At 44.0% G+C, this 19,687-nt stretch overlaps 2 protein-coding genes across 7 annotated transcripts in view; one reads left to right on the top strand and one right to left on the bottom strand.

Annotated features, from left to right (window-relative positions):
- LOC140715901 (nuclear receptor coactivator 7) overlaps window positions 1-231 on the top strand; it is a 117,344-nt gene extending 117,113 nt beyond the window's left edge. For all 5 annotated transcript variants that reach the window (XM_073028414.1, XM_073028417.1, XM_073028416.1 and 2 more), the window contains one exon: window positions 21-231. In XM_073028414.1, coding sequence (XP_072884515.1) covers window positions 21-156 — 136 coding nt within the window. In that variant the 3' untranslated portion in view covers window positions 157-231. The remainder of the gene's footprint in view (window positions 1-20) is intronic.
- A 522-nt stretch (window positions 232-753) lies between these two features.
- selenon (selenoprotein N) overlaps window positions 754-19,687 on the bottom strand; it is a 41,432-nt gene continuing 22,498 nt past the window's right edge. For both annotated transcript variants that reach the window (XM_073028418.1, XM_073028419.1), the window contains exons 8-12: window positions 17,332-17,520; window positions 15,889-15,994; window positions 11,776-11,888; window positions 9,891-9,992; window positions 754-6,414 (exon numbers count right to left, since the gene is read on the bottom strand). In XM_073028418.1, the coding sequence (XP_072884519.1) occupies window positions 6,247-6,414; window positions 9,891-9,992; window positions 11,776-11,888; window positions 15,889-15,994; window positions 17,332-17,520 (678 nt within the window). In that variant the 3' untranslated portion in view covers window positions 754-6,246. The remainder of the gene's footprint in view (window positions 6,415-9,890; window positions 9,993-11,775; window positions 11,889-15,888; window positions 15,995-17,331; window positions 17,521-19,687) is intronic.

The raw sequence follows: 19,687 nt of genomic DNA, 5'->3' as shown, positions 1-19,687 counted from the left end.
AATGTTTTCCTTCTGTTAAGTGGACGTTTTGGTTTGTGGTTGGATGAAGATCTCAATCATGGAAGGAGTAACCCTTGTACAACATTCAACAACTCCATTCTGTCGAAAACCGAAGATTTCACGGTGCAGGATCTTGAAGTGTGGACATTTCGCTAGCTGTGCACCAACCTCCTGAGTCTACCGGCTGATGACTACTGATGCATGAAGCACCTGGGGATGGAGGTGGGGGGGGGGGGGGGGGTGGGGGCTATTGCAGGAAATGGCACAAGGCCCATTTTCCAATTTGTGCACTGATAGGTCCTGTTCCTTAAAACTGCTGTTCCCACTTTAAACAGACTGCTATATTGTCTGTAGCTGGGCATTTCTTTAGTAAAGAAAGGACAAGTTAACTCCTAGTACGTGAGCAGGTGGACACCTTGACCCCAGTAGCCCAGGGGACCCTGATGCAATTTACCCACTTCATCTAGAAAGATGGTCTTGCACTGCCAAAATGAAACTGGATGTAGTTTGAAATGAAGCATCAGCCTGCTTGTGCAATATGTGAAAATTTATTCATAGTATTGATATAATACTGACTTGCACTTCGCCACTAGTTGATCACTGTGTATATTTTTGTTACAGGAGAGGTATTCCATGTTGATTACACGGCCTTAATCTCCTGTTGTTACCGAGGACTAATGTGAGAATTGTCAAATGTGTATCTGTCTGTAAGTTCGTAATAAATACCTTATGATTGTAAATCACTGCATTGGATCGAAGAGGTATAGGTGATTTAATGTTGGAAACTGCAGTCATTACAAAAATAAACTTCAAGCATTAAGTACCAAAGTTACATGCACGTGCTATCCAAGCTTTGAAGAACCTTTCCTTTTTAAACACCTGAGTCCATTGCCATTTTAAATTCGCTTTACTGAAATAATAACTCAACAATCCCAAAAAATACAATTTTCAAATGAAAATGTTTGCTATGTGACATAACTATCATCTCTGTCCATGGATTGATAACTTAGTATTTAAGACCAGTACATCCTCAATGGCAGAAGTAGTTACTGTATAAATTTGCTTATTGAGCTGTTGACCTACTCAGTGGCTGCTTTATTGGGCACAGGCGTGGAATCTGAAATGGTCTTCTGCTCCTGTGGCAAGGTTCGATGTGTTGTGCATTCAGAGAGGCTCTTACGCACACCCCTGTTGTATTGCGTGGTCTTTTGAGTTACTGTCGGCTTGAACCAGTCTGGCCATTCTTCACTGACCTCTCTCATTAACAAGGTGTTTAAGACCACAGAACTGCTGCTCACTAGGTGTTCTTCTTTCCCCCCAACACCATTCTCTAGAGCAGGGGTCCCCAATCTGGGGTTCACTGAGAAGGGTCCATGACAAAAAAAGTTGGTAACCCTTGCTCTATGTGCCTGAAAATCCCAGGAGATCAGCTGTTTCTGAGATACATAAACCAGCCCATCTAGTGTCAACCATTATCCCAAGGTGAAAGTCACTTGAATCACATTTCTTCCCCATTCTGCTGTTTGGTCTGAACAACTGAACTTCTTGACCATGTCTGCATGCTTTTATGCACTAGGCAGCTGTCATGTGATTGGCCAATTAGATATTTGCAAAATCAAGCAAGTGTACCTAATAAAGTGGCCACTGAGTGTAAATCTAAACCATCGCACTCGTTGCAGTTCAAAGGAGCCAACTATTCATAGTTTTTGAAGTAAATGATGTTACATTTGTGGTTAGAATTGCTTGAAACATTTAAGTGTTGAGATGCAGTTGTGTTCCAGTTACAAGCAAGTAGGTTAGGCACGATGGATTGCAGTTATGTAGCTGAGGATATACTGTCCTTGCCCAGTGAAATAAAATGCCAAAAGGAGGCAGCAATAATGAGTTTGTTTTGACTTGCATGTGATAAATAAATCTAAATTTTGCATTAAATTCAAATTGAGCCTCCCTAGGCTAATCTATTGTAGAACCAGGGTCATAACTTTTTTGTCGGCCGTAGCATTTCACAGCTCTTGCTTTCTTTTAAAAGGCCTTGAATTGGATTCTTGTCTCTTTTTTTTGGATTCTTTCAGCAAGGGATGGCATCAGGCTGTTCCTTCTCAAGGGCAGCTCGCTGGGCATCAGGCTGAACCCAGTCCTTTTAGCAGGCTTTGGGGAAGAGCCTTCATAAATGCGGCTCCTGAGAAAAGGAGAACCACCCTTTGCCATTCTTGACCTTGGCTTCTAGATGACCAGATCGGGATTCTCCCCACAGCCACTTCTGATACCCTTATCACCAGTGTACAAAACAACACTGGATCTGTAAATGTATAAAATGAGGTCAAATTTTAAAACGTCAAACCTATCTACCTCTGACTATAAATATTTTGTAGATTTGATAAAATAGTTTTAAAAGAGAAGCCATCTTTGCATAGGTACAGTAATGGTTGGCCAGGGAACAGCCTTTAAATTACATGAGTCACCCTACAGAAAGCCTTGAGGCACAGTTCCATTTACCTTATTCAAATGTCTGTTCAGGTTGCAAGTAAACCTGGCTGCTCTTTTCACTTGTGCAAGTAGGATAGTGGTATGCCTTTGCCTTTCATATACCCACACTGGCAGTGTACCTGGATTTTATAAAACTAGTTGATGTTCATGTCATTGAAGACCCTATCCCGCGGATAAAATCCCATTTAGTATATGCTGATGGATTAGGACAGATGGATTTCTGCCCTGAGTTGAAGATTGAGAGATGATAGAGGTATACAAAATTATAAGGGGTATAGATAGGGCAAATGCAAGCAGGCTTTTCCCACTGAGGTTGGGTGGGACTACAACCAGAGGTCATGGATTAAAGGTGAAAGGTGACAACTTTAATAAGAACATGAGGGGGAGCTTCACTCCGAGGGCTGTGAAAGTGGAATGAGCTGCCAGTGCAAGTAGTCCACGCGAGCTCAATTTCAACATTTAAGAGGAATTTGGAGAGGTGTATGGATGGAAGGGGTGTGGAGTGCTGTGCTCCCAGTGTAGGTCGATGGGAGTGGGCAGTTTAAATGGTTCAGCACGGACGAGATGACCTGTTTCGGTGCTGTACTTTTCTATGACTCTAAACATCCAGGAATGTGAGCCAGGCTCCCTTGTTAACAGACAAGTGTTAATGTGGTCACAGCAGTCTTTCGGGCAGTGGTGAAAGCACTTAGTATAGATTTACTTAAATCAATTAAGATTTCTGTCATTTTGGGACAGATATGAAATGGCTCAGGGGAAACTTGAGGACTTTGGATCACCTGTTCCCAAAGCACTTCAACTCTTGATCTCCTATCCCCAGCTTCCGGACGGAGTCTGATGTCGAACCTGACCCTGACTGGATAATGACTCCATTACTAGAATGGTAGAAAGTTCCTCCAGTTTACTTATCATTCTGAAGCTAGACTAAAAGAACCAAAGGTTCCAATAAACTTTGCCTTTTTCAAACATCTGTTCCAAACAGGCTTTGCTCATCTCCTGTCTTTTCTCCCATATTTCATAGAAATGTGGTCTTCTGGTTACCGATTCTAAAAGTTGGCTTCATTTACTCAAAACTCTTCATAATTTTCTTCATCACCCTTTCCGTGAACAAAAATTACACCCCCTCCACCCTTCCTTTATTCCCTGCTCTGATCTTTTACATCTCACCCCCTTCCCTTTTTCCTGTGGTCCACTCTCCTTTCCAATCATTCTTTCTTCTCCAGCACTTGACCTCTCCCACCCAACTGGCTTAACCTCCCCTCACCCTTCTATTCAGGTATCCCCTCCCATCCCCCTCAGTCCTGAAAAAGGGTTTCTGCTCAAAACATTGACTGTTAAATCTTTTCTTTAGGTGCTGCCTCACCTGAGTTCCTCCAGCATTCTGAGTGTGTTCCTATGTAATTTTTGATTTATTGGAGATGGGTTTGGTTGAACTAGGCTTCTTAGTTAATGCACTGTTCATTTTCTACATAATTGAATTAAATTGGAGAAGTGTGCAGAATTTTAAATATACTCTCCTGGTTCATAAGAATTAAGTTACAATTCAGTGGAGTTTGTTCCATGTTATATCAGGGAAGGGTTATTTTGTCTCCTACCTTGAAGTTGAAGGGCCTTTTTAAAGGGACTAACCTCCCATATCCCATCCCCACCTGTCAAATAAACCTTAAGTTGAGACTTTCCAACTTGTCCTCAATTCTAATCATTCAGTTTCGTTCAAAAACAGACTAGCACACATTATTCCAGGCCTGACTGGCAGATTTTAAAACTGGAATAAAGTTGAATAGAGATGTAAAGTTATTATGATAAAGAGAGAAGTGAACAGATCTGACAGACATTTAACTTCAGGCCAAAAAAAAACTCACCACCAACAGGGAGACTTTGTTTAAACAAAGGGATATTCAAACATGGGATGCCCTACAAGGAATACTGATTTTTAATAAGGATTTTTAAAAACATTAGTAAAAATTTGACCATTGTAAAAGAGAAATAAAAGTTATTTTCAGCAAGCCTGATAATGATGGGCTTAATGAATTTTGTGTTATTAAACTTTTGACTTTTTTCAAACATCATCAAACAGAAGAGATGTTGCTGAGCAGAGATCTTGGGGTCCAAGTTCATAGCTCCTTGAAAGTGGCTATACAGGTCAATAATGTGGTTAAGACAGCTGGTGGAAAGCTTGCTTTTATTAGTTGAGGCATTGAGTTCAGAAGTCAAGAGGTTATGTTGCAACTTTATAAAACTCTGGTTACGCCACATCTGGAGTATCGCATACATTTCTGATTGCCCCACTATAGGAAGGACGTTGAGGCTTTGGAGACTGTGCAGAAGAGGTTTACCAGGATGCTGCCTGGTTTAGAGGGCATGTGCTATCACGAGAGGCTGGATAAACTTGAGATGTTTTCTCTGGAACAGCAGAGGCTGACGGGAGATCTGATAGAGGTTTATAAAGTTATGAGAGGCTCAGATAGAGTAAACGGGGAGTATCTTTTTCCCAGGGTAACACCAGAGGGCATGCATTGAAGGTGAGAGGGGGTAGGTTCAAGGGGGATGTGAGGGTAAGTTTTTTTTTTAACTGAGTGGTAGATACCTGGTATGGTATTAGAGGCTTTTGAGAGACATCTGGATAGGCAGATGGATGTGTGTAGGCTGGAGGGATTAGTTTTGGGTGTCTCTTCATTTCTTTTTTAGCTGGTTCAGTACAACAGAGAGGGCCAAGGGGTCTGTTTCAGTGCTGTACTGTTCTCTGTTCAGAATGAAGGCATTTGAATAATCCATGAGCAGAGAATCCACAGCCAAGCTTATATTCTGCTTCTGCGTCAATTCATACTTATCTGAATCTTAGCTTTTTAAAAAAAAAAGTGGTCTTGGGTTAGAAAGTCTCTTTTAAGGAAATTGATCATTTGACACCATGTGTTTAGTCCTCTCTCTGTCTTGCCCTCCCCTCTTGCTGAAAAGCTAGAAGGTACTACATACTGGGTTAAATCTTTGCATATGGAAGAGCACGATCTCTTCAAACAGGAAATGAGGCAAGATAACGTGACCAGAAATTCAGCCGGGCCACCAATCATATTTATGACTTATGGGGATGACAGGGAGGGGAAGATTCAAGCTTGATCGGTCAAAGATCCAGCTAACCTTGAGATCCTAGGAATATGGAAGTATGTTTCACAGGAGGGAATGGGAAGGGGGTATGAGTTCCTCCCCCTGGAACTGCTTCAGCAACTGGACATCACCAGCGCTGCAGGACGTGAAAGCAAGGAATGAGACACTTAAGGTTATTGTATTGCAAGTTTGAAACTCTGAGTCATGTCTCAATAAGCTCTGGGGCCTACCAGTATTCACTTAATTTTAAGCAGAAAACAAGATGGAAATAATGTTCCTGAAGTAACCCTAAAAGTGTTGAAATAGGATATTCTCATCTTTTTTGATGACTAATAATGGGACAGGGAGAGTTTTACATTCAGCATCTAAAAATCATTTGGTTTCTCACTAACAGTCCTAGTTTCCACCAACATTTCCATAGACAACTGATGGATTCATCACCTGATGCAGCAGGGGGACGTTCCAACACATACCATGCCTCTGCTCACTCATGCACACATACATTTCAGCAACAAAAACGTTGTCCGTTTTCTCAGTGGCTGAAGCCCACGTGGCCTGGTTTCCTAGGTGAATTATTGGTGAAGACCGTGCATCAAGGCCTGTAGGGAAGGAGCAGTGCAGTCAGTCTGAACCACATTCCTGACGTGTTCCTCATAGTTAGGACGGTACAAACTGCTTGGCCTTTTCCAGTCCTTCCTTCAGAAATTGTACATAAGCTGCTGTGGAAGGGTCCTCGAACCGTGAAGAGATGAAGAGGCCGTTGTCCATCTCATCCTGTTTCATAGAAGTGACATCAAGGAAATAGTTTGCATTGATGTGGTGAACCTGTTAAAAGCAAACACAGGTCACCAACCAAAGTCAAATAACCACATCAAACCCAATCAGAACAGAAACACGGCAGACACGATACCTCTGGGGTGTTATGTTGAAGTCGTATAAGACATTGGAGAGGCCTAATTCGGAGTATTGTGTGCTGTTTTGGTCACCCACCTAAAGATGCAAATAAGATTGAAAGAGTACAGAGAAAATTTACAAGGATGTGTGTTGTTGGATCTGGAGGATCTGAGTTATAAGGGATGATTGAATAGGCTAGGACTTTATTCCTTAGAATGTCGAAGACAAGAGGAGATCTGTTAGTGGTATACAGAATTGAGGGGTATAGATGGGGTAAATGCAAGCAGACTTTTTCCACTGAGGTTGGCTGGGACTACAGCTAGAGGTCATGGGTTAAGGGTGAAAAGTTTAAGGGGGAACATGAGGGGAACCTCCTTCATTCGGAGGGTTGTGAGGGTGTGAAACGAACTGCCAACACAAGCGGTGCATGCAAGCTTGATTTCAACATTTAAGCAAGTTTGGATAGGTATGTGGATGGGAGGGGTATGGAGGGCTATGGTCCCTGGTGAAGGTTGATGGGAGAAGGTAGTTTAAATGGCTCAGCAGGGACTAGGTGTTTCTGTGCTGTACTTTTCTATGACTCTATTCTGTGACGATGGAAAGCTTCATTATTGAAAATAAACCTCATTTCTTCCTACATTTGGGAACAGCTTCTTTCCAACTGTGATAAGACTGCTGAACGGATCCTGACCCGGATTTGGGCCGTACCTTCCAAATATCCGGACCTAACTTGCACTACCTTACTTTCCCTTTTCTATTTTCTAATTATGATTTATAATTTAAATTTTTATTATATTTACTTCAATTTGTACTTCAGGGAGCGCAAAGCGCAGAATCAAACATTTCTGTGATGATTGTACGCTCTAGTATCAATTGTTTGGTGACAATAAAGTAAGTAAACTCTAGTAAACATTTTAAGCTGAGAAGCAATTACACAGACTGATGTGTGTTTCCAGGGTTTAAAATTTCAGTCATTTAACCCACTGATTTACACAGCAGTCCATGTTCTGTACTATTCACCTCCCACTTACCTCAGATATTCCAAAGAAACCTATTAAAGGTGCTCCTTCCCTCTGCTAGCCTGCAGGTCACCCTTGGGCAAGGTGTAGCACCTGCTTAGCCCCACCAGCGCAGATCAGGGTCACGTGAAGCCATGGGAGCAGGTGGTGGATGGCCGTATGAGCAGCTGGTGCACATCACAAGTCCTGGTTATGCGTCCACTGATGCCGGGCAGATAATCTCTGTAGAGTATTAATAATGGCTAGGGATTTTGGGGGGGGGGGGGGGGGGGGGTCACCCATCTTGTAAAGTCACTGCCCAGGAGAAGACAATGGCAAACCACTTCTGTAGAAAAATTTGCCAAGACCTGATCGCCCACGTTATGAATTTTATTTATTTGGAGTTGGAGCTTGGTAACAGGCCCTTCTGGACCAATGAGCCCACGATGCCGAGTTACACCCATGTGACCAACCCGTACTCTTTTGGAATGTGGGAGGAAATCAGAGAACCCGGAGGAAACCCACTCAGTCACGGGGACAACACAGAAACTCTTTGCAGACAGCGGCGGGATTGAAGCTGGTGCCGTAATAGTGTTACACTAGCTACTATGCCGCCCACCTTCTGTGCTAAAGCGTATCTAATTCTGAATGGAAAAAGTGCCTTCTCGCCCATGTGCTGACTGGCTGTCCTCAGTTGTACATAGCCACAATTCTCATTTTTCAATTAGATCATCTTTCATTCCTCTAAACTCCTGGATGCATGTCACAGGCAAGACTTAGCATTTTGCACTTAAACCCATCGACTCCATTGCTTTTCTTTGGTCTACGGACACTCCCGACATGAATCTCTGGGTAAATACGGTAAATCTGTATTGTACTCACTGGAACTCAGAAGGATGAGGGGGGACCTCACAGAAGCCTATCGAATGTTGAACGCCCTCAATGGAGTGGATGTGGAGAGGATGTTTCCTCTGGTGGGGGAGTCCAAGATCAAAGGACACAGCCTCAGAATAGGTGGGTGTCCTTTTAGAACAGTGATGAGGAGGAATTTCTTTAGCCAAAGAGTGGGGAATCTGTGGAATGTGTTGCCACAGGCATCTGTGGAGGCCAAGTCACTGAGATTGATAGATTCTTGATTAGTCAGGGCATGAAGGGATACAGGGGGAAGGCAGGAGATTGGGGCTGAGAGGGAAAATGGATCAGCCATGATGAAATGGCGGTGCAGACTCAATGGTCCAAGTGGCCTAATTCTACTCCTATATTTTATAGTCTTATATTTGTATTTATTTTATTTCTTACATCCAAGGGAATAAAAATCTTATTGTTGCATCTCCATTGCAGTGTATGAGCAATAAAGAAGGGAAATGTGGGTGGATATTGCCCCAACACTAAGCTTGTATATATATATAATTGTTTAGTACACATGTATATACAGACAGATACACAATCAGCACTTTGACAATTATTTTGAGTTTTGAGAACTGGAACACCAACAGCTTCAGCAGTGAAGAGGGAAGGGATTTGCAACAAAGGAACTGGTCGCCACCCGACCTCCGACATCTGCTTGTTGCTAGCTGACACAGTGCGAACACGTCTGTCTGAAACGCTGCTGTTATTTAAACAAAACCATTTGCTCAGCTGGAGCGGCCACTTCCTTTGAATCAGTTTCTGACCCACCAACCGACAGCAAACAGCCGGGCAGCAGAGCCGCATTAGGAGCGAACATTACAACACAAACTTCAGCCTCCACGATCCCTCTGACCCCCTACCATCGGGCAGGAGGTACCACAGCAATAGGACATTGCCTGCTAGGACGGGAAACAGCTTCTTCCCCCAGGCCGTGAGACCCCCGAATTCCCTGCCACCACCCACGTTTCATCGACTGTTTCCTTTTTAACTTGTGTTGCAAATGCACCTTGTGCTAAGTGTCAGTCTTCTGTAATAATTCCATTATTTATTAATTTACTTGCGGCAATATTACTTTATGTGCTGTGTGTGAGTAATGGACTGTACTGTGCACATTGGTCCGGGGGAAAGTTGTTTTGTTTGGTGGTATAAATGTAGACGATTTTTAAAATATTTTATTGAGATACGATGCTGAATAGGCCCTTCCGGCCCACGCCACCCGTCAATCTCCCGATTTAATCCGCATCTAATTATGGGACAATTTACAATGTCCAATTAACTTACCAACCGGTACGTCTTTGGACTGTGAGAGGAAGGCAAAGCACCACAGTCGAATAATAAACTTGAACTTTCCTCCGCAACCAACTTAAATCTTTGAATAATTATTCCCCCCAAAAAGCATTGTGCATTCAGACTATGAGATACAATTGGTCCTGGGATCTAAGACAGTCCGATAACATGGCCAGCTGGTTTTGACTGACCGCAGCGGGTTACAGAACTTACCACCACACCGTTTGGTAAAGCGATGAGCATCTCGACAGGGAAGTTATAGTGTTCCAAATGCAGACTCGCTAACCGGGCATGTTCTTCATTCTCCTGCTTGCTCTGGAGAGAGGGAACAAGAAATCAGAATCACCGATGTCAATACTTCAAGGACCCAACTCTTCCTTGACCCCAACACCGACCATCTGGTCAAACATCAAAGATCTGAGCAGGAAACTAACTTCTTACAGGAATTTCACAGTGTGTTAACACATTAGAGTGATGTATCCCATTTAAACAAAGCCATTTACTTTACTAGAGAGTGGTGAATCTGTGGAATTCATTGCCACAGACAGCTGAGGGGGCCAAGTCATTGGGTGTATTTAAGGCAGAGGTTGATAGATTCTTAATTATTTAGAGCAGGGGATTGGGGCTGAGAGGGGAGAATAGATCAGCCATGATGAAATGGTGGAGCAGACTCGATGGGCCAAATGGCCTAATTCTGCTCTTGTATTTTATTTGCCTTTCCTGAACTGCACCTTCTCAAACTACACTCCATCTCCATTCCAATTGTTCCTTAGTCACTACTTCATGTTAGCTGGCTGAAACGGAAACAGATTTTTTGATGTTGTTTGGCCCGAAGACAAGCTCCCATGACAGCTGGATTGACTCTCCCACCTCCCATAAAGCCTGACTCCACCCTCTGGCTCATCTACCACAGAAACTCTCATACAAGCTTTATAACCCATTGATCTGAGAAATTCCAAACCTTGTCCCGACCTCTCTAGGAACTTGTCTCATTACTGGGATCTTCAAATTTAACCTCAGAGATGTCGTATTTAAATATATTGAGATACGACACTCCCCCGCCCCCCGTGTAGTAGGAGCCAACCTGCATTATCTGTCCAATCCATCTCCAGCTTAGACACGGTCACTAGCACTGCCTCACAGATCCAGGGGCCCAGAGTTTGTCCCCGACCCATGGTGCTCTCCGTGTGGAGTTTGCATGCTTGCCGTGACTGCGCTGACTCCCTCTACACTACTGGTGTGGATTAATCCTCAGTGAGGGCAAGTGACAGATAGCCACAGGGAGAGCCTGCAAAGAATGACCGCAGGGAAATAAAGGAGAGCAAATAGGACCGATGGGATTGCTGCTGTGGGCTAGAATGGAGCTGATGGGCTGAATGGCCCCCATAGCACCCACTGAAATCCCACTTTCTCCGTTCTTCTTCAGATTACTATTTGCTCTGTGTTGCTTCAGGGCAACAGCTCACTACTGAGTTCACAGGAGCAAATAGGGATCAATATTAAATGCTAGACATGCTATGACATCCCACACCATTCGTTAGTGCAGTATGTACCGTGTCGTGTGATGTGCGCGATCGTGGTCTTTCCATGACCATGATAGTTCCTGGCAAATTTTTCTACAGAAGTGGTTTGCCAGTGCCTTCTTTTACCAGACGGGTGACCCCAGCCATTATCAATACTCTTCAGAGATAGTCTGCCTTGCGCCTGTGGTCGCTTAGCAAGGACTTGTGATCTGCACCGGCTGTTCATACGACCACTACCTGCTCTCACAGCTTCATGTGACCCTGATCGAGGGAGCTAATCAGGTGCTACATTTTGCCCAAGGGTGACCTACAGCCTAGCAGAGGGAAGGAGTGCCTTACACCTCCTTTGGTAGAGATGTATCTCTACCCCGCCACACCATTAGTCAATAATAAGAATACATTTTAAACATTTCCCTCATTTACGTATTTAATCAGGTAGCTTCCAAACACCCATGGATTTAATCACATTGTTCTCTGACTTCCTACAGTGTCCCAGTTCGGTCTAGTCTGTATAATTTATCTGGTTGTCGGTTTCGAATCGGTCCCACAATATTGCCGCTTCGCCATCCCTTTACCTGGAGATCCTCCAGCTCCTTGACCAGGGACCAGCTGCTGACAAAACTTTCATTCAGCAGCGAGAGAACGGGCGAACTCTCGAGAACTGTCTCTCGCAGAGTCCGCCCCGAACCTACACAAGCCAAGAGAAACAAAGGTTTATTAAAGCGAGCCTGTCAGCGAGAGGAAAGTTTTGTTTAACACAAAATTTTTAAAAAGGAGTTCAAACTTATAGAGGCAATGAACTGTGATGTGAACTTACTTGTGCAGACCTGCTGAATTTTTCCCACAGATGACATAAAACAGAACATTTCATCACTCCAAATATCCTTACAGCAGTGCTAGAAAGCTAGCCTAAATTAGGGAACAGATAATCCACACTCTCCCTACCCAACCTCAGGGTTAGGGGTTCTGTTTGCAGGCAGTGGAGAAACAATCCCTCTTCTGAAGTTTACTGTATATGTGTTGTGCTTGCTATGAAGAAGGCATGACAGGGACTATATTTCGTTAGAACTTTGAGGAGATTTGGTACGTCATCAAAGACTCAAATTTCTACAGATGTACCGTGGAGAGCACTCTAGTTAGCTGTATCACCTCCGTGATATCCAGGACATCTTCAAGGAGCGGTGCCTCAAAAAGGCAGCGTCCATTATTAAGGACCACCAGCACCCAGGACATGCCATCGTCTCATTGCTACCATCAGGAAGGAGGTACAGGAGCCTGAAGGCGCATACTCAACGATTCAGGAACAACTTCTTTCCCTCTGCCAAATGATTTCTGAATGGACACAGAACCCATGAACACTCACTACCTTTTTATTTCTATTTTTGCACTACCTATTTAATTAACTATTTAATACATATATTGTTACCGTAATTCAGTTTTGTTTCCATCATCATGTATTGCATTGTACTGCTGCCACAAAGTCAACAAATTTCACGACATATCCCACAGTGATATTAAACCTGATTCTGATTTCTAATCTCATTACTGGAGATTCAGTCTCATTTTGATTTGGCCCAAGCCTTCGTTCGCCTGCTCCAGCTCCACACACCTTTATTTGGATAGGTGATCTCCGTTGTTTATTCTGGGGCAGGATAGGGGGCCCCACAGGTATTGTGGAATGTGTGTCCCACTCTGTTACCGTGAACACTCTCGAGCAAGGTGTGGATCAGGTTTCACCAGCATCATCATCATCCCTCAGCAAAGACAGCTCCTTCGTCAAACTCCTCTGCCCCAACACTCTCGTCCCGTCCTTGAATAATCGCATCAGCTACAACCAATCATTTTGCTTGACCACTGGAAGCAATTGTGTCACCCGAACAACAGCCAATCACAGACTCCCTCTTTGTTCTCTCCATTTCAGCCCCCTTTGCAGTCGCTTTCTCACTTTTCAGGCTCTGAAGGATCATCAATGAAAAAAATGTTTCTCTCCCTATTGATGCTGCCCGTCCTGCTGAGTATTCCTGCCACTCCCTTTTTATAATCAGTACTCAATGCTTAGAACAAGGGTTCCCAACCTGGGGCCCACAGACCCTTTACTTAATGGTATTAGTCCATGGCTTAGAACATAGAACAGTACAGCACAGTACAGGCCCTTTGCCCACAATGTTGTGCCAACCTTTTAGATAGATAGATAGATAGATAGATAGATAGATAGATACTTTATTCATCCCCATGGGGAAATTCAACATTTTTTCCAATGTCCCATACACTTGTTGTAGCAAAAACTCATTACATACAATACTTAACTCAGTAATAATATGATATGCATCTAAATCACTAACTCAAAAAGCATTAATAATAGCTTTAAAAAAAAGTTCTTAAGTCCTGGCAGTTGAATTGTAAAGCCTAATGGCATTGGGGAGTATTGACCTCTTCATCCTGTCTGAGGAGCATTGCATCGACAGTAACCTGTCGCTGAAACTGCTTCTCTGTCTCCAAGATCAACCTAACCCTTTACTCCCACATAACCCTCCAATTTTTTTTTATCTGTGTGTTAAGCTATGAGTCTCTTAGATGTCCCTAATATATCTGCCTCTAGTACCATTTTAAGCCATGTTCCCACCTCTCTCTGTAAAAATACTTATCTCAGACATCCCTCCCGTACTTCCAATTACCTTAAAATTATGATCCCTCATACTAGCCATATCGACCCTAGGAAAATGTCTCTGACTGTGTGAAAGGCCTCAATAGAGTGGATGTGGAGAGGATGTTTCCTATAGTGGGAGAGTCGAGGACCAGAGGACACAGATAGAGTGGATGTGGAGAGGATGTTTCCTATAGTGGGTGAGTTGAGGACACAGAGTGGATGTGGAGAGGCTGTTTCCTATAGTGGGAGAGTCGAGGACCAGAGGGCACAGAGTGGATGTGGAGAGGTTGTTTCCTATAGTGGGTGAGTCGAGGACCAGAGGGCACAGCCTCAGAATAGAGGGATATCCCTTTAAAACATAATGATGAGGAATTTCTTTAGCCAAAGAATGGTGAATCTATAGAATTCATTACCTCACGGCTCTTGAATTCAATCCCTTGACAAACGAAAGCCCATGCAGAATCTATTGACCTATAATTGGCCAATCTTCCTTTATGAGGCGACCAGAACTGAACACAATACTCCAAGTGTGGTTCAGCCAGAGCTTTATAGAGGAGCAATGTTACCTCACAGCTCTTGAACTCATACCTCTGACTAATGAAAGACAATGCACTACACATCTTCTTGTGAAGCAACGTTGAGGGATGTAAGGGTGTGGACCCCAGGATCCCTCTGTTCCTCCACACTGCCAAGAATCCTGTCATTAACCTTGCACGTAGTCTCCATTGCTAATTGGGAGAGCACTTCGGATCTGAGGGATGGAGCTGCAATCCTGCCTCACCATCCAAAGCACACGGGGGGAAACCCAAACCAAGGTTTCAAAATGGCTTCTGTCGGGACAGGTACACTCACCAAGGGAGACAAACACTGGTGCTGGAAAATACGGAAATTGGCATTGTAGCAATTCCCTGCAGGTGAGCAAGTGTCCCCATCCTGAGCCAAACTCGTAGCAGCAACAGTTTGAGCTCATTATCTTACCCTGTTAAGCAGCCTCATGTGTGGCATCTTGTCAAAGGCCTTCCGAAGATCCAAGTACACAATGTCCACCAATTCCCCATTGTCTTTGAGGAATATAAATTCTAACAGATTTGTTAGGCAAGATTTCCCCTCAAGGAAACCATTCTGGATTTGGGTTACCTTATCTTGTGTCTCCAAGTACCCTGAAACCTCATCCTTAATAATTGACTCCAACTTCTTCCCAACCACTGAATTCGTACTAACTGGCCCATAATTTCCGTTCTTGTGCCTCCCTTCCTTCTTAAAGAGTGGGCAGAAATTTGTAATTTTTGCAGTCCTCCAGAACCACTCCAGAATCTAGTAATTCTTGCAAGATCCTTACTAATGCCTCCACAATCTCTTCAGTTCCCTCTTTCAGAACCCTGGGATGTAGTCCATCTGATCCAGCCAGTCTATCTGCCTTCAGACCTTCCACCTTCTCCTTAGTAATAGCAACGACACCCACTTCCTGACAATCTCAAATTTCTGGCATACAGCTGGTGCTTTCCACAGTGAAGACTGACGCAAATTACTTATTAAGTTAATCCGCCATTTCTTTATCCCCAATTACTATCTCTCCAGCATCATTTTCCAGCGGTCCAATATCCATTCTCGCCTCTCTTTTACTCTTCATATATCTGAAAAGAACTTTTGTTATCCTCTTTGATATTATTGGCTAGCTTACCTTCATATTTCATCCTTTTTTCCTTATTGCTTTTTAATTGTCTTCTGTCTGTCGGTTTTTAAAAGCTTCCCAATCCTCTAACTAGTTTTTGTTAGTTTTTGCTCCACAATATGCCCTCTTCATTGCTTTTCTGCTGCCTCTCACTTCTCTTAAAAGCAAAAGAGAGTGTGGACTGTCGTTCAATCATGATTGGTACCGCGAGCAACCTCACACCAGCTGAGACAGACTTCACCCACCTTCCAAACAAGCTCACAGAAGGAGGAATCCCCATCCCTCAATGGCAACCAAAGACTATTCACGGTCAGTGTGCCAGACCACCAGGTCCGCTTCCGTACGCACAGACTAAAGGTGATGACTTACCTCAGCAGGACTGGTCGTCGAGTGCCCCCCACAGTAATATGGAATGCACCAACTTGTCTTCTGCCTTGGCGCGTTCAAAGGCTTCGGTGAAAGGAAGGTAGGAAACCTCGAAAAGAAGCAATCCAACGAGAATTAGATTTGCCTTCGCCATCAGCAGAAAAGCTGAGATCAAGGCAACCGTCACAAGCTGGGAATTTTTGTATTTTTTTGAACTTTTAAAATTTTTTTATTGAACACAAACAGAAACACTAAACATATGCTCACAAAGCCAGGGAATCACACATAAGCGGCAACAAATACATAACTGTTAACTTTAAATATACAAATAAACAAGGAAATCCACTCTAAATACTGGTGGACAGAAGGAACTATATCTAAACGGGGTCACAAAACAGAAACATTTCCAGAGATAACCCGAAACGTTGACAGATTTGTACAGTCTTTACAGCTTTCTGGTTATGGGAAGTTTTCAGAGTACTAACATATAGTTTGAAGTCTGGCGTAAAAAAAATATAAATTAAGGTTTCTTATTGCTGTATTTGCATTTATGGATATAAAATTTGCTGTAAAGTAACAAAAGATTTATGATAAAGAAATGATCCCTATGAGATTTGGTATTATTAGTAAACCCCAATAAGACATTTTCAAAACAAAAAGTAAAATTTCTGTATTTATAGATACAGCGAGGAACAGGCCCCAATGCACTGCACCACCCAACAACCCACCTATTTAATCTAAGGACACCTCCGAGAGGACCACAACTTTGTCGTAGGGTTTGGAGGCTTGCGTGCCTCAGTGACCTGGAGGGCTACATTGGCTGGAGTCAGAGCTTTATGCTTTGGCTCTTGGAAGGGTCACCCATGCCAAATAGGTCAAAGGGTGGAGGGCAGATGAAGAGTATTCCACCAGTCCTCTAGGTTCGGTTGGGGGGGTTCAGCTCAGGGCGAACAACCCTGCCTGGTATTATGGAAACAGTAGTGAAGAATCCTTCTACATCTGAGTGCGACGGTATTCCTGAGTCTCCACCCGGGACTTGCGTGTCTGACGGTAGTGAAAACCGGGAGGACGCTACTGACACAATGAAGGAAGCCCTGAACACCGCCGGAGACGGGGGACCTTCATTGCTGCCCTAAACACCAGCGGCATAACAGGCCGTAAGTGAGTAATCACAGAACAATTTACAATGACCAATTAACCTACTAACCAGTACGTCTTTAGACCGTGGGTGAAAGCTGGAGCAGCTGAAAGGAAACCGGAAACCCACATGGTCGCGAGGAGAACGATAGGTGGCACCACTGAGATTATTCCAGTCCCCATTCTTACAGACGGTATAGGACTTGAACTCTGAACTCTCAACGCCCCGAGCTGTAATAGTGTCCCACTCACCGCTACACTACCATGCCCCCCCCCACCCCCGAAGCGGCAAGTTCCATTCTCAATTACCTTTTTAAAGGGATACAAAGTTGTCTCCAGCTTCTTGGCAGCCTCTTCAAAGCTGATTTCAGACTGCCAGTGAATCTCCTCAAAAACAAACTGAATGGGCTCCCCCGACGGGTCGGCGGTGTCGATGACATTTCCATTCTCATCGTGAATAACACTCGGAAAGGAGGGGCCCGTGGCTTTGAGTTCCATCTGGATGGACGACAGAGGGGACAGGCACTGAGCGGGAAAGACAGATGTCTGAGGCAACACAAGATGCCTCTCATCGTGACAATTTGCTTTGCTACCAGACACAACACTTCCCTGCTGTTACTTTCGAGTCACACGTACATAGAGTGACAATCTCATCCAGCATTCCCAAACATTTGCAAAATTAACCGGGTTATCACTCACAACCTCTGCCATTATCATCTGATAAAACTTGGCGGCACTGGAGGTTCAGCACAGATAGGTGGCGCCACTGAGCTCAACTAGAGATCATTCCAATCCCCTCCCAGAATTATGTTCAGTTCTGGTCACCTATCTACAGGAAATATATCAATAGACTGAATGAGTGGTTAGAACTTTACTCCCTGGTGCATAGGAGAATGAGGGGAGATTTGATAGAGGTATACAGAATTACTAGGGGTATAGACGGGGGAAAGAGAGGCAGGCTTTTTCCACTGAGGTTGGATGAGACAAAAACTAGAGGTCAGAGGTTAAGTGTGGAAGGTGAAATAGGGGAACCTGAGGTGGAACTTCTTCACTCAGAAGGTGATGCGAGTGTGGAACGGGTTGCCAGCGGAAGTGGTGGATTGCAACATTGAAGAGAAGTTTGCACGGAAACATGAATGAAGGGTCCAGGTGTGGGTCGATGGGTCGAGACAGAATAACAGTTCAGCACGGACTAGACGGACTGACAGGCCTGGTCCTGTGGGCCCGAAGACCCGAGGTCTTTGCGATCTTTGGACACAGAGCTCGGAAAAAGCGACAAAGCGGACTCTTAACATCGTAAACCAGCGGATTATTGTTAATGTCTTCCACTTGCTGTGAAAATAGGGGACACCTCCCTCTCCCTTACCAGGGAGAGAGAGAACCTGTGGGTTGTCAAATTTTGGATGAAACGTGAAGCCTTTGGGTAACTGCAAGGTTTGTGTCTTTGCTATCGCTTAGCACACGCTTAGGCTCAGTGACGGTACCGATGTGCGGATCTTTTTGCTGGTGCGCGGAGGTGGGATCGTTGCTCGCTGACGCTTATGTGCAGGAGGGGGGAGCTGGGGGGACTTTGGGGTTCTCACGTTTAACTGTCGTTCATCCTTTGGGGCACTTCTCTGTTTTTGTGGATGTTTGCAAAGAAAAAGCATTTCAGGATGTATATTGTATACATTTCTCTGACATTAAATTCGACCTTTGAACTGGTCGCATTACCATCTGGTGTGGAGAGGCCAACGCACAGGATCAGAAAAAGCTTCAGAGGGTTGTAAACTCAGCCAGTTCCAATGTGGGCTCCAGCCTCCCCAGCATTAAGAACAAGTTCAAAAGGCGAAGCCCATCCAAGATTAAGGACACTTACAATACAGGACATGCCCTCTTCTAATTACAACCATCAGGGAGGAGGAACAGGAGCCTGATGACACACACTAACATTTTAGGAACAGCTTCTTCCCCTCCGCCATCAGATTTCTGAACGGTCCAAGAACACAGCCTCACTATTTTCATCTGTTTTTCCAGTACTTTTTAAATACTTCTTATTGTAACTTGTTTTTTTTTAAATTAAGTATCTGTACTGTACTGCTATGGCAAAACCACACATTATACAATGCACGTCAGTGATAATAAACCTGATACCAATTCAAATTCCGAGTATCATTCCTCCTCTCCGGAAAGGAAATGCTATGCTTTGAGTGGATATACACAATTCCCTTTGGGGAAAGTCCCTTTTGAAGCTTCTTCCACCAATAGATCCAGATCATAATGAAAGGGTGGTTCCTTAAGGTAGCCATAGCCGGGGAAGGTAGTGGGGATAAGCTCCAACGACCTATTAAATGCTTCCAATGGCGTGCATCTCGAACAGCCTCTAACAACCAAGTCCAACTACTAAGCCCAGCAGAGCCATTTCCACTGACAGGAGAAGGGCCAAAGGCCAGCTACTGGCATCTTAAAACCTGTGGCTTCCATAAGGACCATAAGATTCCAAAATATAGGAGCAAAATTAGGTCATTTGGCCCATTGAGTCTGCTCCGCCATTTCATCATGGCTGATGCATTTCCCTCTTAGCCACAATCTCCTGCCTTCTCCCCGTAACCTTCCACGCCCTGACTAATCAAGAATCTATCAACCTCTGCCTTAAATACACTCAATGCCTTGGCCCCCACAGCCG

This window comes from Hemitrygon akajei, chromosome 24, assembly GCF_048418815.1.
Source record: "Hemitrygon akajei chromosome 24, sHemAka1.3, whole genome shotgun sequence".
Taxonomy (NCBI): Eukaryota; Metazoa; Chordata; class Chondrichthyes; order Myliobatiformes; family Dasyatidae; genus Hemitrygon; species Hemitrygon akajei.
This window is presented reverse-complemented; position numbering and strand designations above follow the sequence as displayed.